The sequence below is a fragment of the Hylobates moloch genome, unplaced genomic scaffold (genome assembly GCF_009828535.3).
Source record: "Hylobates moloch isolate HMO894 unplaced genomic scaffold, HMol_V3 SCAFFOLD_17, whole genome shotgun sequence".
NCBI lineage: Eukaryota > Metazoa > Chordata > Mammalia > Primates > Hylobatidae > Hylobates > Hylobates moloch.
The window spans coordinates 29649487-29673953 of record NW_026652292.1 but is presented as its reverse complement, the minus strand read 5'-3'; the positions used below and the strand labels follow the sequence as shown (position 1 = coordinate 29673953).

The 24467-nt window shown below is 40.5% G+C and overlaps 1 protein-coding gene and 1 long non-coding RNA gene across 3 annotated transcripts in view; one reads left to right on the top strand and one right to left on the bottom strand.

The window, feature by feature from the left end:
* The window catches only part of LOC131381662 (uncharacterized), a 231768-nt gene extending 220292 nt beyond the window's left edge, over window positions 1-11476 (top strand). The window contains exons 3-4 of the long non-coding RNA XR_009210541.1: window positions 10481-10632; window positions 11176-11476. This is a non-coding gene — a long non-coding RNA (uncharacterized LOC131381662). The remainder of the gene's footprint in view (window positions 1-10480; window positions 10633-11175) is intronic.
* The window catches only part of NPR3 (natriuretic peptide receptor 3), an 84985-nt gene that overhangs the window by 14940 nt on the left and 45578 nt on the right, over window positions 1-24467 (bottom strand). For both annotated transcript variants that reach the window (XM_032135738.2, XM_032135739.2), the window contains exon 4: window positions 1923-2058. In XM_032135738.2, the coding sequence (XP_031991629.1) occupies window positions 1923-2058 (136 nt within the window). The remainder of the gene's footprint in view (window positions 1-1922; window positions 2059-24467) is intronic.

Sequence of the window (24467 nt, the reverse complement as noted above, 5' to 3'; positions counted from 1 at the left end):
TGGCATGTAAGCTCAAATGATTGCAGGAAATGTCTTTAGTTCACTGCTGAATCCTCAGCACCTTGAACAGCACCTGGCACATAGTAGGTGCTCAATGAACATTTGTTGAATGAATAAATGAATATAGAGTTGATATCTGCAAGGCTCCTGCAGTGAGATCACTTCCATATTGAGTTTCATGTTCATTTTCTTTGAGTGTTGGTGAGGTGAGAGGAAACTAGCACTCTTATATACACTGTTAGCAAGAATATAGATTAGCAGAACTTTCTGGAAGCTTTTGGCAATTTCTAATGCACTTTAAAAAGCACCAACATACTTTTGGACCCAGAAATCCCACAAGTAGGAATGTTCCCTGTTGGAAGGACTCACAAAAATTCTTCAAGATGTGTAAGAGGCTTGTGAAAGCATATTGCATAATAGCAAAAATTGCAAACAACTTTACAAGTGTCCATCAATAGGAGATTGGTTAAAGAAATTCCTGTACAGCCATACAGTAGAAAAATATGTAACTGTCATTTAAAACTGCATTGGATCTATGAGTTCTCATATGGAAAATTCTTTAACTTGACATACAAGTAAAAAACTAAGATGAAAAATAGCATTCATACTATCACCCCTTTCATACAAATTTTAAGATAAGATATACAAATGCATATGTGCTGGCAGAAGGCTTAAAATATTTGTAGACAGAATCATAGGGAAATCATTAACAGTGATACACAGTGGGGAGAGGGGACTAGGTTGGAAAGGAAAGCTTTCACCTTTCAATTTGCACATTTTTGTGCTGCTTAAATTTCCTAGCCAAGCATAGTCTTATCTTGTACAATTTTTCAGTGCCAACAGAAGTTGCTTGAGATGAGATTATGGGTCATTTTTTGTTGTTTTCCTATACTTCCCTGTTATTAAGAAAGCTTGGGAGGCCAAGGCGGGTGGATCACCTGAGGTCAGGAGTTCGAGACCAGTTTGACCAACATGGTGAAACCCCATCTCTACTAAAAACACAAAAATTAGCTAGGCATGGTGGCACACACTTGTAATCCCAGCTACTCAGGAGGCTGAGGCACAAGAATCGCTTGAACCCAGGAGGTAGAGGTTGCAGTGAGCCGAGATTGCGCCATTGCATTCCAGCCTGGGCGACACGAGCGAGACTCCATCTCGAAAACAAACAAAGCAAAAACTAACATTCACTATTTTAAAAGTAAAATAAAAGCACTTTGGGAGGCCTAGGTGGGTGGATCACCTGAGGTCAGGAGTTAGAGATCAACCTGGCCAACATGGTAAAACCCCGTCTCTACTAAAAAACAGGTGTGATGGCGGGTGCCTGTAATCCCTGCTACTCAGGACGCTGAGGCAGGTGAATCATTTAAACCTAGTAGGCAGAAGTTGCAGTGAGCCGAGATCATGCCACTGAACTCCAGCCTGGGCAATGAGAGCAAAAACTCCACCTCAAAAAAAAAAAAAAAAAAATGCAGAGGGCTCAATTGAACCTGCTAATCATCTCAAACCACCAGGTTTAACTGTGACAGCTAATGTTTTCTGTGTTTCACAAAAACCAACATAGTCTGAACACATGAATGTATATCTGGGATTAATACTGGTTTTAAAACTCATCACAGAACTCTTCACAAACTGATTGTCCTGTTGTGCATGAGGCTTGTGTTCAATGCAATATTAAGAAGCATAGAGCTATTACCTAAATAATCAGGAGACAAGGCCTTTCCTCTTTCAGTGGGGCTTGTTCAAAGCACTTTCACGTGTATTATCTCATTTAACTGGTACAACAAGCCTATAAGATGGGCTGCTTTACAGCTGAGAAAAGCAAGAAGCTGAAAAGGCCCCACAGCTGCAACTGAGAAAAACAGAACCAGAAAAGCAGCAGCTTATTTGGCCCCATGTTGTTGCCTTATAGATGTAATCCCCACCTTCAAATGTTCTGTTCCAAGTCTGCTGTATAATTTTCCCTCCATCCTTTTTGCTGTAACCAGCTCTGAGTACTTCATGTAGAGCCAAGACGTAGAGGAGGATGGCATCGTGGAATCCTTCAACAAACATGTTAACCTGAAAAGAAAACCCCAGATGGATGAGCCAAAACACCACATGACTCATGCCAGGAATAAGATGAGCAATCCAAAGGGTTAACAAATTAGACTTGAGATCTGTCAGCTATGGCAGAGCTGGGCAGAAGGGGCACTAACAAGAATCATGCCATGACTTTCCTGGCATGGCTCAGAGGGGAAAACCCTTCCCCAGTTGGGGAATTTGGAAAGCCTAGTACAGAAGTCAAGAAAACTGTACCTGTTGACCAGGTCAAGTATTTCAAGTGCGCCCACCTTTGCCAATGGTCCCTTTTGGACAAGTCCCCTCCTCCTTCCCCACATCTGCCTCTATCTCAAGCTTATGTGAATTCAGCCTCCCCCTTGAGGTCTTCTCCACCTTCAACAGCCCCACGATCTCTTCATGCTCTGAACGTGGAGCATAACTAAAGAACAGTAGAGATCCATTCACTTATATTTAGCAACTGTTGATATCTACTAGAGTGCTGGTGCTATGGGTACAAAGAAGAGTAGATGTTGCAACTTCTGCCTGTCTGCCTAGCATGTGTGTCCTCTCTCCCATTAGTAATAATGTCTTAGTCTCTCTTTCCAATTTGTGTTTTGAGTACATCTAACCACTCCCTATCCCTACTCCCTGCCAAGCTCCAAGGACAGGAATTGAAAACAGGCTTGGACTGTTGGCATATCCCGGTTGAGCCCTGACTCAAGTAAACTAGCCCTTGCCCTCAGGAAACTTAAAGTTTCATAAACATAAACACCAGTCATGTGGACTTGGGGAAGTCACTTCATCTCTTTGAGCTTTTCATCTGTATATTGACCATGAGACTAGTGCCTGTTCTTTTCATCTGTATATTGACCATGAGACTAGTGCCTGCTTCAAGAGGTAGTTGCAAGAATTCTATTAAATAAAATGTTTGGTATTATCATGCCTGGCACATATCAAATTCTCAACAAATAGAAGCCAATGCTATCATGATATTATATGGGCTTTAAAGTGTTGGAGTCTGTGCTGTGTTCAAAGTCTGTTCAGAATACAGTGCAAATACCAAAAAGGGAGTGGTCAATCTGATGGGTTGGAGAAGGGCAGGCAAGAGGGGCTTAACAGCAGTGAAAAAAAGTCGAACTAAGTTTTGAAGAGGAAGGGATGTTTCTCAGGTGAGGGCAAAAACACAGAGTCAGGGCACATTCTCACAGCCTGGTGTATTTTGGGAAGTGCAAATGTTTTGCTAGGCTGGGAGCAGGAGAAACAGGGTCACACCAAGACAGAGAGGTAAGGAGGCTGGAGAGGTAAGGAGAGTCGGGTCATCGAGAATCTGGAGACCACACTGAGGAACTTGGACTGTCTTCAGCAGGCATCCAATCACTTTAGTTCACCCCTTACCTACATTAAAAGCAACCTTTGGTAAATTCTAATACCACATTTAAACCCATTATAACATTCATTGGATATGAAATGAGCAAATTGAATCTTGAAACACCAAGAGGTTTACAAACAAACTCTGTACAAAAAGTACAAAAAATCCAAGCCTTCTCATTTCAGAAAAAAGTGTCAATGATGAAATGCCAATGATGCAGAATGAACTGGGCATTCTGTAGATGACCACCTGGCATGGCTTAGTGGGGAAAACCTGCTACCCGCCCCATCTCTAGAAGGAAACCTCGTGGGAAGAGAGCTGCAACTGGCCTTCTGCATCACCTGGTTCAGATACACAAACATTCACAAGATAAAGCTCGGTGACTGGATCTACTTAACCTTATCCCACCCCTAGCTAGGATGGGGACTCCTGTTTGCATCCCGGAAGCAGATATTTCATGTTTGCCAAAAGCTAGTGCTGAGAAGCAGTTTAGAATAATGGTTAAAAATCCTCTCCCCCCTTTCCAGTTCTGCCACTTCCTAGTTGTGTTCTGGTTTCCTCATCTGGAAAACGAGAAAAATTAACAGTACCTATTTCATGGGGATGTCATTAGGTTTAAACAAATTAATAAATGTAGAACACTTCAAATAGTGTCTGGCAGAATCAGCATTCACTGTTAGCTTTTGTTGTTGTAATTGTCTAGAGATGGAGAATTATTAACCTAGAGATCCTGCTTAGTTTCAAATTATTAACACCAGTATTCAAAATAAAAGTGATTTTCTTACAGGTATCATGTATGTTATTGGCCCATTTTACACTCAGTAGAAGAGAAGCCTACTGTTCATGTTGTCTGTGCCCTAGGCAGTTCTCTTTATTCCACAACACCAAGCTCTTAATTCCACCCTAGTATGACAAGTGCAGTTCAAGTGGTCATCTGCTGACCCTCTGCAAGAGGTGGGGGGTGGGAAAGAGTGCTGATTTGCAGGAGAGTTTAGAGTTAGCTGGCTGGACCCACAGTCCAGTCCTGGCCCTGACAGGTTACTTAATCTGTATAATCTTCAGTTTCCTCATCTGTTAAGTGGGGGTTTCGTACCATCTCACTTCAGAGAGCTCTTCTGAGGATTAAATGAACTAGTGCATGTAAAACACCGCAAACAGTTCCTGGGACCATGGAAGCAACTGATAGATTCTGGCTCTTACTCTTAGCTGTCAAGCTTAAGTGTCAGAGTGATTATTTTCTCAGGCAAAGAAAAATAATGTAGAAATAACATCTACCAGTCAAAGACAATTTCTGCTCATTTGGCTATGCCAATTTGATTTTCCAAAGGAATATGAAATTTCCACTTAGGCCATGAAGTCATTATGGCTTGAGAAAGTCTTCATGCTGATGAATTTTAATAAGTGAACTTTAGTGGTGTAATTTCATTCTCAGATCACATTTTCTTTTAAGTTTGAGGTCTATCTTCTCTTTGATAATTTTACAGAAGCCAGCCAGCTACAGAGGGAAGTCAGAGAATCACAGTCATGGCCTATGGGAGATGCCAGGTGCCCTCGGAAAGCTCTGATCAAATCCCCTTCTTACTTTGAGGACCCAAAGAGCATTCATTGCTCTCCTCAGTCTTCCTGCATTCTGTTCTTGTTGTACAAGGGTTGTGCCCTGCAAGCTCCTTGTTCCTGGGGTTCCCAAGACAGGCCTTGCTTAAATTGTGAAGCACCAGCCACCGAGCATCACCTTTCCCCTTCTCGTCCTCCTCCTTCCATCCTGTCCTTAAAATCCTAACCCAGGACCACCACGTTGATGTTGATCACCCAAAGCGCTGACTGTGTGCCCCAGCACCATATCCTGTCCAGCCCTTCCCCTTCCTTCCTTCTTGACATTCCCTCTGAGCTGCCCCTGCTACAATCCAAGATAGGAAAAAAGATTTCGTGGTGGAGAACAATGAACTTGAGTTGCTTTTGTCCTCGCAGGTTTAATGGTAGAAGGAAATAGATGGACCCTGAATACACACCCAGGTCTGAAAATACATTCTAGCTTGATTTGCAAATGGATTGCAAAATTTACCTTCTTTCTTCTCGGGGTGGCTGAGTGTCTCCCTCTCCTGCCAAAATTAGCAGGAGAGCTGCTGACCCCGCTGAGGTTTGCTGGCACCCTGCCCACTGTGGGGAAGGTTTCATAACACCTACCTCACAGGACCTCAAGCCAGAAGCAAAGCCCCAGAGACCGGCTTTTCTTGAGAAGAACATTCTCACATCTACACATGATTTTTAGTGGGAGGAAAACCCATTAGCACATTGTAGACACTGAAAATTCGACGTGCAAATTAAGAAAAAAAATAAGGGAGAAAAAAAAAGCCCAAGTATGAAGTTGGCTTAAGAACACTTCCTACTGGCCCTCCAGGCTGAAATGAACAAGGTCAGCTGGTGTGTCCCCTGCCTCCAGACAGAACAACGCTTGAACTCGAAGTCCAAGTCCTGACTAACACAGGTCATGCTGTTGTTATGCTGTTGTTACCTATCACAGGTAAACAACTGGGATTCCCCCACAGAGCAATCTGTTCTAGTAATTAGCATCCTTTATTGCCAGCAAGCTTTCCTTACTATCATCAGCCATAAGTCTTAATTAAGTTCCTACATGCAGCCATTTCCTCTGCCAGATGCTCAGAAAACTGGGAGAAGAGAACAATGCAGTTTCCAATCTTCACCAAACAGCACCACTGCTACCTACAAACAGGTAGATGGGCTCTGTGCATGCAAGTTGCAAAGTTGTGACATGGGCCTCGCTGAAAGTCAAGCTCCAGGGTAATCATTATTGGTGCGTTTATCAAATAAAGTGGCCTTCCAACGAGATGAAAATCATTCACCATCTTCCACTCATTCTTGCCAAAACAAGGTAGCATGACAAGAGGGCATTAACTACCGTTCCTTTCATTTCTATTTTCTTTCTATTCTTTTTTCTTTCTTTTTTTTTAAACAGAATCTCACTTTGTCACCTAGGCTGGAGTGCAGTGGTGCAATCTCAGCTCACTACAGCCTTGACCTACCCAGTTCAAGTGTTCCTCCTGCCTCAGCCCCACAAGTAGCTGGGATTACAGGTGTGCACCACCATGCCCGGTTAATTTTTGTATTTTTTTGTAGAGATGTGCTTTCACCATGTTGCCCAGGCTGATCTCAAACTGGAGCTCAAGTGACCTGCCCACCTTGGCCTCCCAAAGTGCTGGGATTACAGGGGTGAGCCACCGCGCCAGGCCTGTCATCTCCATTCTCTTGCTTCTGTCCTCTGCAGCTGGCCAGAATGGAAGAACACTGTTTTTGCCCCGGCCTTCCTCTCTGATAGCACCTGCCAGCCACATTGATTTATTAGTGTTTTTTTAGATCCTCTATCATGGGGAGAGCTGAATAGAAATCACGTTGTTGCTGCTGTTTATTTTCTAACTGATCATAAAGAGTTGCTGCTCACAGCCTGGCTCCCAACCATGGCAGCGAGCCACTTAGCTCCCACTTCTCTTTGGAGACACAAATTCATAGTTAGATGAATTCCTCAATGCCTGTGTTCCAAACAAGTCAGCATAGAATGCTGCGGGCCTCAGCTGTTCTGTAAAGTGAGAGTGGTCTAGCTCTTGGGGTTGCTGGATATCTGAGAAAGCCTGTCAAGCTCTCAGATAGAGGCTGCTGGAAGAAAGTGACTGAGTTCAATGCTTAGCTAGGCTGTCCTGGAGCTTTGCCTTTGGTGTTCACGAGAACTCAAGCATATAGCACACAGTAGTTCTACCTTCCCTACCATAGACCATTGGTTCCCAGTGCAAAGGAGGGAAACTGAGGGTGCCGGGCAGCATTTCTCAAGAGTCCCTTGCAAAAGACATGCCATCTAACCACCCATTTTGGTTGAAGGGGAGATGAGAGAAAGGGAAATTTGGATGGAAAGTAGGTAAGAGAGGAGACGGGCCCATCATAGTCTTGTCCCTCATCATAGTGAACAATGGCTGGACCACCTTCTCTGACTTGAACCGAAACTGGTCCAGCTCGCCTGGACCACTGGAGGTGGTAGATAGCAGAAGGAAGTGGTCTGGGAGTGCTGTGTGCATAGCATGAAGGTTAAAGGATATTCTGCATTTGATGAACACTTTACAAATATACTACAGTACCTAGACTTTAAAAATAGAATATCTATTTTTGTTCAATTTCCTTTTAAATCATTAAACTAAGTGTACAATTTAGGGTCGCAGCAGCAACTGCCATAAACCAAGTAGCCTCACAACCTCCTCAGCACCAAACAAAGGGAAGTCTCTTTCTTACTGACAGAGACCCCAATTCCTGTTCCATAGTGGGCCTGTCTTCATGGAATTCTCACTTGGTCACTTGATGATGTATTTTAGCCTTGAGGAAAGTTAAGCTGAAAATCTGCACCTTTATCCCAGTGGAACTCTGGGAAACTGCAAAGGGCAGGTGGCTGACAGTCAGGAACCTGGGGAGAGAGCTGGGGTCTTCATCTGCAACTCTGTGCATAGTGGAAGCGTCACTGAACCCTCTGGCATACTTCTTGCTCCCCCGACTGAAGTTAGAACTTACTTAGGGTGGGGTCTGACCTAAATTTCCCAAATAACTGTCCCCATCGTGGGCTCAGCTCTGCATTGGAAGCAATGCCCTGGGCTGGCAAATTAACTTGGACTTTCCTGAGGTGTGGCTGCCTGCAGACTGCTTTCTCTCTCATGACCTAGAACAGACTGGATCATTAAACAAAAGCAGTCTTGGGAAGATCATTAGATAGAGTTAGGGCCCTCATTCACCTCCTATAATGACAGGGACAGCAGAGGGTCGCAGAGCTGGCACCCGGAATCTGGAGGCATGAGCACACCTCAGCAAGGAATGCTGGTCCTGTTTGTGGGAAGCAACGAGGTGATCTCCGTGGGCATCGATTTTTGGAACTGATGGGTATGGAGCACAAGTAAGTGAGAATGACTTTTGAAAATTCTCCCAAGGCTCACGCAGGGAATACGGTCATCTGATATATTTGCCCTTTGGATGTGTCACACATGCGTCATATACAGATGCTTCTCATCCCATCACCCTCTTGAAGGCTTAGTTGAGAAATGCACATACATAATGACATAATCGTTCCTGGCCTTCAGATGAGCAAGTGAGTGATGTCTGTCCTAGGCCCTGAGGATTTACCAGTGCCAGCCAGACATGCCTCTGAAAGGCTGGTGACCCAACCCCCACAAGACTGCTCGGGACACATGCAGGCCTCTCTTCCCAGAGGTCTGTGTCCTGTCAAGGCACGAAGTTGAGGTGGGCAAAGGCATAAACCAAAACCCAACAGGAGAAGGGCGGGAAGAGGAGCAGGATCAGGAGCAGGCATCCCACTCACCCTGCAACTGTGCTGGGCAGCAATACAAACAGGAAGAGGGGTGATCAGGTCAAACAGAGGTGGAGGCAGGGAAAGAGGAGGGGCACGATTTCTGGCCTCATGACTTCTGATAGTCCAAAATCAGAAGGAGCATGTAATTCTAATTTCTCTGACTTCACGATACCCTCTTAAACTTGACCTGAGAATTTCGGACGGCTTCCCTTGAACTTTTTGAGTCACCTAGAGATGTGTTTACAAAGAAGAGATGAACAAAAATACAGGTTTTTATATGGGTGGCTTTTTTTCCATTTCTGTTTTATACCCTAAAATGAAACTTCCCTGTTTTTATTTAAGCAATTTCAAGGTGTGGTGAGGACTGAGCTAAGATCCAGAACCCCAACTCCAACAGTTTAATTTTGTCCAATTCTTTATTCAGAGTTTCCCAAGCTGTATTCCACAGAACAGTCGCATTCCTTGAAATGTTAATGAATGGTTCTAGAAATAGAAGGATTTTGGTTAAGCAGGTTTAAAAAATGCTAAATTAAACAAAGTCAAGCAGTTCTCTTCACTGCTGGGCAACAATTATAATAGCCAACTTTTATTGAACACCTACTATATGCTAGGAGTTATGTAAACATAGCTTGAGTTCTGTTGCACCTTACAAAACACTCATAGATGGGTACTGTTATTATCCTATGACAGAGAGTCTGACTAACATCCTAACAGGAAAAAGAGATCTTGGTCAGTGGATGGGGTCAAAACTCAAGAAAACATTGAGTGGGCAAGTTTTTAAGAGTCTAAAGCTGGCTTGCCCAGTTATAACATTTATCCTATTGACACATTTGTTCAGCCAGCAAATATGATAAAAGAGTTCTGTGCTCCAGTTTGTGTTTTTAATTGGCCAATACTTGGGTGGCTCTACAAGTGAGCATGTACATTGGGAGAGACAAATGACACAAGACTAAGACTGACAATGTCCTTCAGTTGCTGTGACTAAGTTGACCTCCAACCCATCATTAGGGTGAGGGAGGGACAGAAACTGCACCTGGAAAGGGAATGAGAGGGCAGAAGATGGAAGAGAAAGGACAAAACAGGACGTGAGACAACAAGCTAATTGTCCCGGATCTCAACCTAGTCTTTAAACCAACAGCTAACAACAGCTTGACTCGGGTCAAGTGTATCAGGATTTCTGCTAAGTTGTGAACTCACCAAAGATACCTCTAAATAAGCCAGACATGAAGGATGAGTGTCCTACCTCACATAGCAGCTAAACACATCAGCAACTCCACCAGATAATAAAAGATCTACTGATTAAATGTTTTCCAAGTAGCACTCACTATGAAATAAGATGACTTTGGTTTTGAAGGGTCTTTATTCTGGAGTGATAATTACAATAATAACCTTGATAAATAACAATAATAATAATAATAAATGTAGTAAAACTTCATTTACCCAGTCTCATTAGGAAAAAGAGATGTTACAAAATAAGCAAATTTTCCAGGTTCCTTAATGTCATTTCTCTAAGTATCAAAACTTTTTATATAATCTAAAGACCTTTGATTGGAAATGCTCCTAAAATGAACCACAGACATTGCTGCCTTGGTAACAGAAACATGCTGACTGTGATATGTAAAGCTATGATCATGAACAGTCCAGTTGCCTCCGTCACTATTGAGGTGGGGATTGTGCTGTCTACACAATGCTGACACCAGACTTGTGTTTTTCAGATATTATTTTTTCGTCCACGCTGGTGGAACATGAGCTGATGACCCTCACTCCTTCCTGCCATGCCTGCTCCCCTTGGCTGCTGGTCCCCTTCCTGCTAGGGACCTCTACAGTTCTCAACAGCTCACGAATCCAGTCCAAATGCTTCAGGAGGGTAAGGAACACTGTCCATTGCTAGCCACCCCCCAGATGAACTCTGTGCCCCACTTCTTACAAAACCACTTGGATTCTCTGAGCATGCCTTGTGGTACTTCACACCTTAGCCCTGGGGCTGGGGCTGTCCTCCCTGAGGTCGATGTGTCCCCTAAAACAAAATTCTACTCAACTTTGCTGGATATTCTCAGGTTACTCCTCCAGTCCACTTCCCACCCTTCTCCAGCCAGCTCTGTGCTGACATATACCCACAGCACCAATGGGCACCCCTGCCATCCTCTGGCTTCTGGTTGGATTAGCAGGAGGTGAGAGGGCAGAGGAGATAAAGGTGGGATGCCAGGGGCTGCTCTCCCAGACCAGATGCCACAGGCAGTTCCCCCGCACTGCCACAGGCCTTGCAGGCTCTGGTAACTTTTCCTCCTCTTGCTCCTTCTGGTCTAGGGGTGGTCACAGCTTCCCACCATGTTCACAGGCCCTGGGGTTCTTAACCATCCTTTGTAGGTTTTCCTAAACATAGCTTTGTAAATAGTGCCTTTATTTACAGGTTCCATTTGATTCCCTTTCAATGTGTCGTCTGTATCCTCCAAAGACCCCTACGGACAGAGAGATCAACCTTATGTGAGCCAGAAAACTTCTTCTCACTGAAGTCTTCTCTGAACCATCCAATTCCTCCTTCCTTCCATAACTGCACTCAGTGAAAATTTGTTATTGTTTCACTCACCAGTCCATTTTGCACTTTTGCACATCTGTGTACCCTGATACTGCACAAGCTCCTTGATGCACAAGCCAAACCTCAGATATCTTTGTTACCCTAGGACCTAGCCCTACGTCAAATACAGAAACTGCACTCACTGGAGTTAATGCTGCTGTAACCAGTCACTTTCTGCCACTGTCATTGTGCCTGCCCATAGCATGCCATCATCCCCTCTCTCACTCACTCCCACTAATGTTCTATAAGCTATGGGAAGAAATCACAAGGCTTGGTATAGCTGTACTTAAAATCGGAGTAAATAGGTTCTGAGTGAGGATTTGAAAGATTCCCCTGTGATAAAATTAATTGATTATATGTCTATTTTAGCTGCTCAGAGGCCTTTGTCATATACTTCTTTGCTCTTGACTGTGTCCTGAATACCTGAGATTACCACAAAACTGGCTCAGCAGCTGCTGCCAAGGGGAAGACTTCCAGGCTTTAACACCAAGACAGGGATGCCCACACTCTAACTATTAGTAATTGCAGTATTTGCTGTTAGTTTTAATGCACCAACCTGGTAACAATATGCTTCTCAGCCAGTGAATGAGTCAACTCATTTTTTTTGAAAGCTTTTCTATCAAGTTTGCTATAAAAAAAAGAAAAAAGCTAAACTAAATATTATCTCCCTCACAAGAAACTTAATTCCCTACATTTGGGTAAAATTAAGGAATCACTGGCAACTTTTTGGTGTGACTAGTAGAAATATTGTTATGTTTTAAAAAGAGCGTTCCAGTAGTGGTGGCATAGTTTGTATCAGATTAACTCTCCCCAAAAATAATTCTATATCCTGGACAAATTCTTTTTTTTGAGATGGAGCCTCACTCTTTTCACCCAGGCTGGAATGGAGTGACATGATCTTGGCTGACTGCAACCTCTGCCTCCTGGGTTCAAGCAATTCTCCTGCCTCAGCCTCCCAAGTAGCTGGGACTACAGGCACCCGCCACCACGCCCAGCTAATTTTTGTATTTTTGGTAGAGACAGGGTTTCACAATGTTGGCCAGGCTAATCTCAAACTTCTGGCCTCAGGTGATCTGCCCGCCTTGGCCTCCCAAAGTGCTGGTATTATAGACAGGAGCCACCATGCCTGGCCAAATTCTTTTTTGAAGAACTACTTGAAAGCACTAGAAACTGGCCACATGTAGACAGTAGCTAGCAGAGATTTGACCCTCAAAAGAAGAGACAACATTATCTGGAAACTAAATTGACAGGGCTTTTCCCTTGAGAGTACCCCCTGGTCCCAGAAGCAGGGGGCAGCTGGCACTCAAGAAGAAGGCCACAAGCTTCTTGGCTTTAAAGATCAGAAGAGATAGGTGAGAGCTGATATCAAGGGGATAATTCCTGGGAAAAACAGAGCCACAGAGAAAGGAGCACCCAAGTCTTTCATAAACTTCTGTTGTCCATGGTAAATCCCTAAACTGCATATGCACGAAGGAGACATCAGGAGTCCAGTAGAAACAGGGTAGGCTGAGAAGCTGAGGAACTTCTGAACTGCTGCCCTCTGCACAGAAGAGAGTTTGGAGTTTGAACCCCACCAAGCTAGAGGAAATTGGGGAATGCCTCAGACTTTCCACTAAAACCCTACAAAAGGACCACACGTTAGGAGTCAAGACTATGTCCAAAGACTAACAATTCATCCTAAGACTAAAAGCAAAACCAAAACAGAGCAACCCTAAGAAAGACCAAAGCCAAGTTTCCAAAAGTTCAAGGACGTCAGTCAGTAATTTAACCACCTGCTAGAACAAAAATTAAGGCTTCAAATAAATACTCTGAATACAATCTTTATAACATATTATCCACAACATCCAGTATAAAATCAAAATATACTGGACATGCGGGGGCTGGAGAGGTGACCTATACTCAAGAAAAATATCATGAACAGAAAGTGACCTGGAGATGATATAAATGTTGGAATTAGCAGATATGAGTTTTAAAGCAGCTATTATAAATATGTTTAGAGACTTTTCAAAAAGATGGCCAAACAGGCTGGGCACAATGGCTCACATCTGTAATCCCAGCACTTTGGGAGGCCAAGGTGGGCAGGTCACTTGAGATCAGAAATTCAAGATGAGCCTGACCAACAGGATGAAACCCTGACTCTTAAAAAAAAAAAAAAAATTAGCTGAGCAAGGTGGCCATTGCTACTAGGGAGGATGAAGCATGAAAACTGGTTGAACCCAGGAGGCAGAGATTGTAGTGAGCTGAAAGTGAGCCACTGCACTCTAGCCTGGGCAACAGAGCAAGACTCTGTCTCAAAAAATAAATAAATAAATAAATAAAAATAAAAAATAAAAGATGGGCAAAGAACAAAGCTGGAGGCATCATACTACCTGACTTCAAACTATACTACAAGGCTACAGTAACCCAAACAGCATGGTACTGGTACCAAAACAGATATATAGACCAATGGAACAGAACAGAGCCCTTGGAAATAACACCACACATCTACAACCAGCTGATCTTTGACAAACCTGACAAAAACAAGCAATGAGGAAAGGATTCCCTAGTTAATAAATGGTGTTGGGAAAACTGGCTAGCCATATGCAGAAAACTGAAACTTGACCCCTTCCTTATACCTTATACAAAAATTAACTCAAGATGGAATAAAGACTTAAATGTTAGACCTAAAACCATAAAAACCCTAGAAGAAAACCTAGGCAATACCATTCAGGACATAGGCATGGGCAAAGACTTCATGACAAAAACACCAAAAGCTAATGGCAACAAAAGCCAAAGTGACAAATGAGATCTAATCAAACTAAAGACCTTCTGCACAGCAAAAGAAACTATCATCAGAGTGAACAGGCAGCCTACAGGATGAGAGAAAAATTTTGCAATCTATCCACCTGACAAAGGGCTAATATTCAGAATCTACAAAGAACGTAAACAAATTTACAAGAAAAAACAACCCCATCAAAAAGTTGGCGAAGGATATGAACAGATGCTTAAGAACAGAAGCATATGACAGAAGGATATGAACAGACACTTCAAAAGAAGACATTTATGTGGCTGACAAACATATGAAAAAAAGCTCATCATCACTGGTCATTAGAGAAATGCAAATCAAAATCACAATGAGATACCATCTCACACCAGTTAGAATGGTGATCATTAAAAAGTCAGGAAACAACAGATGCTGGAGAGGATGTGGAGAAATAGGAATGCCTTTACACTGTTGGTGGGAGTGTAAATTAGTTCAACCATTATGGAAGACAGTGTGGTGATTCCTCAGGGATCTAGAACCAGACGTACCATTTGACCTAGTAATCCCATTACTGGGTATATACCCAAAGGATTATAAATTATTCTGCTATGAAGACACACCTACACGTATGTTTATTGCAGCACTGTTCACAATAGCAAAGACTTGGAACCAACCCAAATGCCCATCACTGATAGACTGGATAAAGAAAAGTGGCACATGTAAACTATGGAATACTATGCAGCCATAAAAAAGGATGAGTTCATGTCCTTTGCCAGGACATGGATGAAGCTGGGAAGCATCATTCTCAGCAAATTAACAAAGGAACAGAAAACCAAACACTGCATGTTCTCACTCATAAGTGGGAGTTGAAGAATGAGAACACATGGACACAGGGAGGGGAACATCACATACCGGGGCCGGTTGGGGGATGGGGGGGCTAGGGGAGGGGTAGCATTAGGAGAAATACCTAATGTAGATGACAGGTTGATGGGTGCAGCAAACTGCCATGGCACGTGTATACCTATGTAACAAACCTGCACATTCTGCATATGTATCCCAGAACTTACAGTATAATGAAAATATACTGTAATTATATTTTTGAGTTAAAAAAATAAAAAATAAAATAAATTTAAAAATAAAATAAAATAAAATGCAAATAAAAAGATGGCCAAAGAGAGTTACCAGATGGGTAATCTCAACAGAGAAATGAAAGCTATATAAAAAAAATAGAAATTGTAGAACTGAAAAGTACAATATTGAAAAAGGAAATAGTCACTAGACAGGCTTAAAAGCAGATTAGAGACAGAAGAAGAATCCGTGATCTTGAAGATATAACAATAGAAAGTATCCCAATCTAAAGAACAGAAACAAACACCAGTATATAAAAATCAACTGTATTTCTATATACTAGCAATGAACAATTGGAAATGGTTGTTTTATTCTGAGTCCAATAGCAGCAAAAGACATAAAATTATTTTTAAAAAAAATCAGAAATGTGCAGGATCTTTACACAGAAAACTACAAACATTGCTGAGATAAAGAAGACTCAAATAAATGGAGAAGTATCTCATGTTCATGGATTGAAAGACTCAATATATTTAAGATGTCAGTTTCCCCCCAACTTGGTGTACAGATCAATACAGTCCAAATCAAAAATCCAGGATTTTTTTTTTTTAAGAAACTAACAAGTTGATTCTTAAATCAAATTGACAAGTTGACTTATAGATAAAAAGGAAAAAACTTAGAGTAGGCGAAACTTTTTTCAAAGAGAAGGACAAATTAGGGGGCTCACATTGCCAGATTTGAATATTTGCTACAAAGCTACAGTTTTTAAGACCGTGTAGAACTGGTGTAAGAATAGACAAATAAGTGGAACAGAATAAAGGGTCTAAGAACCACACTTAAAATAATCACTTGAGTTTTGACAAAGTCACCTGAGCAAGTCAATGGGAGAAACAAAGTATTTTCAATGCATAGTGGCAGAACAAAAGAAGATGGGAAAAAACTAAAATTTGATTCCTAACTCACAGCAAATACAAAAATTCACTTGAGACAGATCACAGACCTAAATATAAAAGCCAAAACTTTTATGAAGCTCTGAAAGAAAACCAGAAAATATCTTTGTGACTTTAGGGTTTGCAAATTTTTATTAAAGATGATACCAAAAAAGCCAAACATTAAAAAAAACTGACTACATCTCAATTAAAAAAAAAAAAAAAACCTTTGCTCATCAAAAAGCACAGTTAAAATATTAAAATGCAGGTGAAAGACAGAGAAAATATTCACTATACATATATCTGACTTATATCCAGAATATTTAAAAAAAGAAATCTTTCAAACAACAACAAAAAGGCAACCTAATTTTTAAATAGGCAAAGTATTTCAGCAGACCGGTCACAAAAGTGAAGTAGCCAAAAAGCACATGAAAAGTAGCTCAAAACCACTAGTCATCAGAATACAATTTAAACTACAGCGAGGTAGCATTTTACATCCATCATAATAGCTAAAATTAAAAAGCTGACAACACCAAACGTAGATGAGGTTGTAGAACAACTGTAACTCCATACATTGCTGGTGGGAATGTAAAACGATACTACTTTGACAGCTTCTTATAAACTTGCATCTGTGCTATGACTCAGCAATTCCATTCCTGGATGTTTACTCAACAGAAATGAAAGCATGGATCCGCAAAAAAACTTATACAAGAATGCTCATTGCAGCTTTGGTCACAATAGTTCCAAACTGGAAAAAAAAACAAACATCCATCAACAGAAGAATAGATAAACAAATCATGGTGTATTTGAAAAACATAGTATTACTCAGCAACTTTTTGAAAAACAATGAACTACTAATGGCAGCCAGAGAGAAAGGTCAGGTTACCCACAAAGGGAAGCCCATCAGACTAACAGCGGATCTCTCAGCAGAAACTCTACAAGCCAGAAGAGAGTGGGGGCCAATATTCAATATTCTTAAAGAAAAGAATTTTCAGCCCAGAATTTCATATCCAGCCAAACTAAGCTTCAAAAGTGATGGAGAAATAAAATCCTTTACAGACAAGCAAATGCTGAGAGATTTTGTCACCACCAGGCCTGTCCTACAAGAGCTCCTGAAGGATGCACTAAACATGGAAAAGAACAACCGATACCAGCCACTGCAAAAACATGCCAAATTGTAAAGACCATCAAGGCTAGGAAGAAACTGCATCAACTAACAAGCAAAATAACCAGCTAACATCATAATGACAGGATCAAATTCACACGTATCAATATTAACCTTAAATGTAAATGGGCTAAACGCAACAATTAAAAGACACAGACTGGCAAATTGGATAAAAAGTCAAGACTCATCAGTTTGCTGTACTCAGGGGACCCATCTCATGTGCTGAGACACACATAGGCTCAAAATAAAGGGATGGAGGAAGATCTACCAAGCAAATGGAAAACAAAAAAAGGCAGGGGTTGCAATCCCAGTCTCTGATAAAAGAGACTTTAAACCAGCAAAGATCAAAAGAGACAAAGAAGGTCATTACATAATGGTAAAGGGATCAATTCAACAAGAAGAACTAACTATCTTAAATATATATGCATCCAATACAGGAGCACCCAGATTCATACAGCAAGTCCTTAGAGATCTACAAAGAGACTTAGACTCCCACACAATAATAATGGGAGATTTTAACACCCCACTGTCAACATTAGACAGATCAATGAGACAGAAAGTTAACAAGGATATCCAGGACTTGAACTCAGCTCTGCACCAAGCAGATCTAATAGACATCTACAGAACTCTCCACCCCAAATCAACAGAATATACATTCTTCTCAGCACCACATCACACTTATTCCAAAATTGACCACATAGTTGGAAGTAAAGCTCTCCTCAGCAAATGTAAAAGAACAGAAATTATAACAAACTGTTGCTCAGACCACAGTGCAATCAAACTAGAACTCAGGATTAAGAAACTCATTCACAACTGCTTAACTACATGGAAACTGAACAACCTGCTCCTGAATCACTACTGGGTACACAACGAAACGAAGGCAGAAATAAAGATGTTCTTTGAAACCAATGAGAACAAAGACACAACATACCAGAATCTCCGGGACACATTTAAAGCAGTGTGTAGAGGGAAATTTATAGCACTAAATGCCCATGAGAGAAAGCAGGAAAGATCTAAAATTGACACCCTAACATCACAATTAAAAGAACTAGAGAAGCAAGAGCAAACACATTCAAAAGCTAGCAGAAGGCTAGAAATAACTAAGATCAGAGAAGAACTGAAGGAGATAGAGACACAAAAAAATCCTTCAAAAAATCAATGAATCCAGGAGCTGATTTTTTGAAAGGATCAACAAAATTGATAGACCGCTAGCAAGACTAATAAAGAAGAAAAGAGAGAAGAATCAAATAGATGCAATAAAAAATGATAAAGGGGATATCACCACTGATCCCACAGAAATACAAACTACCATCAGAGAATACTATAAACATCTCTATGCAAATAAACTAGAAAGTCTAGAAGAAATGGATAAATTCCTCAACACATACACCCTCCCAAGACTAAACCAGGAAGAAGTTGAATCCCTGAATAGACCAATAATAAGTTCTGAAATTGAGGCAATAATTAATAGCCTACCAACCAAAAAGTCCAGGACAAGATGGATTCACAGCTGAATTTTACCAGAGGTACAAGGAGGAGCTGGTACCATTCCCTCTGAAACTATTCCAATCAATAGAAAAAGAGGGAATCCTCCCTAACTCATTTTATGAGGCCAGCATCATCCTGACACCAAAGCCTGGCAGAGACACAACAAAAAAAGAGAATTTTAGACGAATATCCCTGATGAACATCGATGCAAAAATCCTCAATAAAATACTGGCAAACCAAATCCAGCAGCACATCAAAAAGCTTATCCACCATGATCAAGTGGGCTTCATCCTTGGGATGCAAGGCTGGTTCAACATATGCAAATCAATAAACGTAATCCAGCATACAAACAGAACCAAAGACAAAAATCACATGATTATCTCAATAGATGCAGAAAAGGCCTTTGACAAAATTTAACAGCCCTTCATGCTAAAAATGCTCAATAAATTAGGTACTGATGGGACGTATCTCAAAATAATAAGAGCTATTTATGACAAACCCACAGCCAATGGACAAAAACTGGAAGCATTCCCTTTGAAAACTGGCACAAGACAGAGATGCCCTCTCTCACCACTCCTATTCAACATAGTGTTGGAAGTTCTGGCCAGGGCAATCAGGCAGGAGAAAGAAATAAAGGGTATTCAATTAGGAAAAGAGGAAGTCAAATTGTCCCTGTTTGCAGATGACATGATTTTATATTTAGAAAACCCTAAAACTTAAAGTATAATAAAAAAAAGAAAAAAGAAAAAAATCAGACAAATGCAAATTGAGGGATATTCTAAAAAAAATACCTGACCAGTACTCTTCAATATTGTCAAAATCATCAAAAGCAAAGACACTGTCACAGGCAAGGAAAGCCTAAGGAAACATAATGACTAAATATAAGTGGTAGCCTGAAGGGGATACCGGAACAGATAAAGGACATTAGGCAAAAACTAAGGAAATCTGAATAAAGGTATAGACTTTAGTTAAACACAGTGTATTAACATTGGTTCATTAATTGTAACTAAGTCCTATACTAAGCTTATGTAAAATGTTAATAGGAAGACTGCAAGCTCTGTACAAATCTTCACAATTTTTCTGTGACTCTAAAACTGTTCTAAAATAAAAAGCTCATTAAAAAAGAGAAAAAAAAAAGGAAACCCCATCATCTCAGCCCAAAATCTCCTTAAGCTGATATGCAACTTCAGCAAAGTCTCAGGATACAAAATCAATGTGTAAAAATCACAAGCATTCTTATACACCAATAACAGACAAACAGAGAGCCAAATCAAGAGTGAACTCCCATTCACAATTGCTTCAAAGAGAATAAAATACCTAGGAATCCAACTTACAGGAGCTGTGAAGGACCTGTTCAAGGAGAACTACAAACCACTGCTCAATGAAATAAAAGAGGATATAAACAAATGGAAGGACATTCCATGCTCATGGATAGGAAGAATCAATATTGTGAAAATGGCCATACTGCCCAAGGTAATTTATAGATTCAATGCCATCTCCATCAAGCTACCAATGACTTTCTTCACAGAATTGGAAAAAACTACTTTAAAGTTTATATGGAACCAAAAAAGAGCTGGCATTGCCAACACAATCCTAAGCCAAAAGAACAAAGCTGGAGGCATCACACTACCTGACTTCAAACTGTACTACAAGGCCACAGTAACCAAAACAGCATGGTACTGGTACTAAAACAGATATAGACCAATAGAACAGAACAGAGCCCTCAGAAATAATACCACACTTCTACAACCATCTGATCTTTGACAAACCTGACAAAAACAAGAAATGGCGAAAGGATTCCCTATTTAATAAATGGTGTTGGGAAAACTGGCTAGCCATATGTAGAAAGCTGAAACTGGATCCCTTCCTTACGCCTTATACAAAAATTAATTCAAGATGAATTAAAGACTTACATGTTAGACCTAAAACCATAAAAACCCTAGAAGAAAACCCAGGCAATACCATTCAGGACATAGGCATGGGCAACGACTTCATGTCTAAAACACCAAAAGCAATGGCAACAAAAGCCAAAATTGACAAATGGAATCTCATTAAACTAAAGAGCTTCTGCACAGCAAAAGAAACTGCCATCAGAGTGAACAGGCAACCTACAGAATGGGAGAAAATTTTTGCAATCTACTCATCTGACAAAGGGCTAATATCCAGAATCTACAAAGAACTCAAACAAATTTACAAGAAAAAAACAAACAACCTCATCAAAAAGTGGGCAAAGGATATGAACAGACACTTCTCAAAAGAAGACATTTATGCGGCCAATGGACACATGAAAAAATGCTCATCATCACTGGCCATCAGAGAAATGCAAATCAAAACCACAATGAGATAACATCTCACACCAGTTAGAATGGCCATCATTAAAAAGTTAGGAAACAACAGGTGCTGGAGAGGATGTGGAGAAATAGGAACACTTTTACACTGTTGGTGGGTGTGTAAACTAGTTCAACCATTGTGGAAGACGGTGTGGTGATTCCTCAAGGATCTAGAACTAGAAACACCATTTGACCCAGCCATCCCATTACTGGGTATATTCCCAAAGGATTGTAAATCATGCTGCTATAAAGGCACATGCACATGTATGTTTATTGTGGCACTATTCACGATCGCAAAGACCTGGAACCAACCCAAATGTCCATCAATGATAGACTGGATTATGAAAATGTGGCACATACACAGCCTGGAATACTATGCAGCCATAAAAAAGGATGAGTTCACGTCCTTTGTAGGGACATGGATGAAGCTGGAAAGCATCATTCTCAGCAAACTATCACAAGAACAAAAAACCAAACACCACATGTTTTCACTCATAGGTGGGAATTGAACAATGAGAACACTTGGACACAGGAAGGGGAACATCACACACTGGGGCCTGTCATGGGGTGGAGGGAGTAGGGAGGGAAAGCATTAGGAGATATACCTAATGTAAATGATGAGTTAATGGATGCAGCACACCAACATGGCACATGTATACATATGCAACAAAGCTGCCCGTTGTGCACATGTACCCTAGAACTTAAAGTGTAATAAAAAATAGGAAAAAAAGAAAAGAAATATGATAATGAACAACAGTTAAAAAAAAGAATGAACTACTAAGATATGCATCACCATGCAAAATCTCAAAAGCAGCATATAAAGTGAAAGAAGCTAGACACAAGAGTATAAACCACATGATTTCACTCACACAGTATGTGCTGTATGAATTCAAAACTGGAGAGAACTAATGTGTGGTAATAGAAATAAAAATGCCTGCTTATGGAGGTGATAATTGATTGGAAAGGGGCATGAACGAACAGTATATGATTCCGCAAATGTCCTATATCTTGATTGGAGTGGTGCTCACAAGGAAATACACTTTCATCAAAGTTGACCAAATTGTACAATTAAGATCTACATATTTCATTGCATACAAATTTTAACAAAATAATAAAGAGTCTTATCTTTTAGACACATACTAAAATATTTACAGATGAAATCATGATGCCTTAGATCTACCTCAAAATTATCAGGATGTGAGAGAAGGGAAAAGGTTATAAATCAAATTAGATCAAGCTGATAATTGTAGGATCTGAGTAATGGGGGCATGGAGTTTCCCTTTACTGGGCTTTCTATTCGTGTATATTTGAAATTTGCCATTTTTTAAAGTTTTGTTTATTAGTCAATTTCCTAAATGAACAACCTACGCCTAGAAAATTGTAGAAGCTTTTTCACAGTCAGTACCTTTAGAACATATGAAAAACCATTAATAATATGGTCACCATTTATATTTTTGACCAGTCCAGTACTGTTTTCTCATCATTTAAGCAAAATAATTCTTTTTTTAAAAAAAGACATTTGTAGATCTCAAATGTCAACCTAAAAGGATAGGGCAACACACCAGTGATCAACACTCTCTTATTCCCATTTGCAATCCATCATACTGAACTGATCTAAATCATTCTGGAACCCATTTTAAAAGCCTTTGAAAACTATGGAAAAACGAATTTCATATGCTTATTAGCTATCAGGAAAAATAATAATTCTTTATAATTATCCTGAAAGTATCCCTTCAGTTTGAGAATTCCATTGTCTTCAAATTTCAAGAAATGCCCCATAGTCTTCACAAGGTTGGATCATGCTGTATCTTATATATTTTAAAGAGACTGATCTTTTTAGCCTATTTTATAAGAAAGTTGTTTCACTCCTTTGGGCAATTAAAAGATAGTCTATTTCTTTTTTGAAACCTTTAAGTCTAACATACTCTACTAACGTGGTGAGACTTATTTCTCTTAAGAAATTTACCAAAACTATACAGAGTATTCCAGATGCAGATGTATCATGATTTGGAATCATCAAGATATTCCCAATATTTTGAAAGGTAGAATGACCTGAGCTCAATAAATACATTGGCCACCGTACAAAAGAGACTCCTGGGTACATGTCTTAGGGGGATGCATTACCTCAACCTTATAGGCATTCTTAACAGCCTAAAAGAATTACAGATCACAAAATTTTACAACTGGAAGGGAATTTAGACCTCATACAGTACAACCAGTATACCGTGTAAATGAGAAACTGAAGCCCACAACAGTTGCCTGATTCACCCAACATCATGCAGAGGGAAGGATGGAGCTGCAACTAGAACTGAAGTCTCCTAACACCAACCAAGCACCTTAATCATCAGTGTCCATGTGTTTATCAAGCAACACACCTCCCTAAACAAACACCTAACTTACACCCAGGGATAGAACTCCAAGTATATCAGCCTCTTCTTTAGAAGACTTAATATGACTTCTCTAGCAAGTATAGAGGGTTCCAAGATGTTATCTGCATATCAGTAGGGATTAAAAGAAAGAAAGAAAGTTTGCCCTAGCAAACACAACTTTAAATTAACTGTCAGGAAAATATGAACCATGAAAAGAAGAAAAGGTAACATTGGATATTAGATTGTTAAAGTCAGCCTTAGGGTTGTTGAAAAGAATTTTGTAAGTTGACATAAAGCCAGAAAAGAAGGCTTAATCTCTTCAGATCCGCTGCTGACAAAGCCAATTCATCATTATTTAAGGATCTGCTATAATTTTTTAAGAGCTGAGATGCAGAATTTAAAGGGAAAAAAATCGTCTTAACCAGAGTGTTCTCAAAGAACTGATACATCAAAAATCTTATATGTCAAATATCACTATCATCTGATACAAGTGCCCTCCCTCACTCTCAGGGCATAATGAATAAATTACGGAGGTCAGAAGTCAGCTCACATTCTTCTTCTCCACCCATATTCTATTGCATTCTTGGTGAACCACTTCAATGTCCCTGTGCATTATCCATTCATTCAACACCATAGCCTCTTGGTTCCTTGTCCGCCATTATTTCATCTCCATTCAATTTCCTCAATTCACTTTTATGCACAAACTCTCTACCAATATCTCTCAGACTTTAGTGTGCAGACAATGCCCCCTGAGGATTTTGTTCAAATGCAGATCATGATTCAGTAGATCTGAGGAATGGAGGACTAAGATTCTTCATTTCTATAATCTCCCATGTGATGCTAATGCCACTGGTCCATAAACCACTCTTTTGGTAGCAAGCCTGTAGACCCTATTATCAACTGGAACAGCTCGATTTTCAAAATCCTTGGAAATCATACTTTTTGCTACTACCCCCTTGCCTTCCTACACTCTTCTGTGGGCAAAACAAGCTCTTTGAACTCAGACTTTCGTCTTCCTTGATTCCTCTTCCAGGCTTG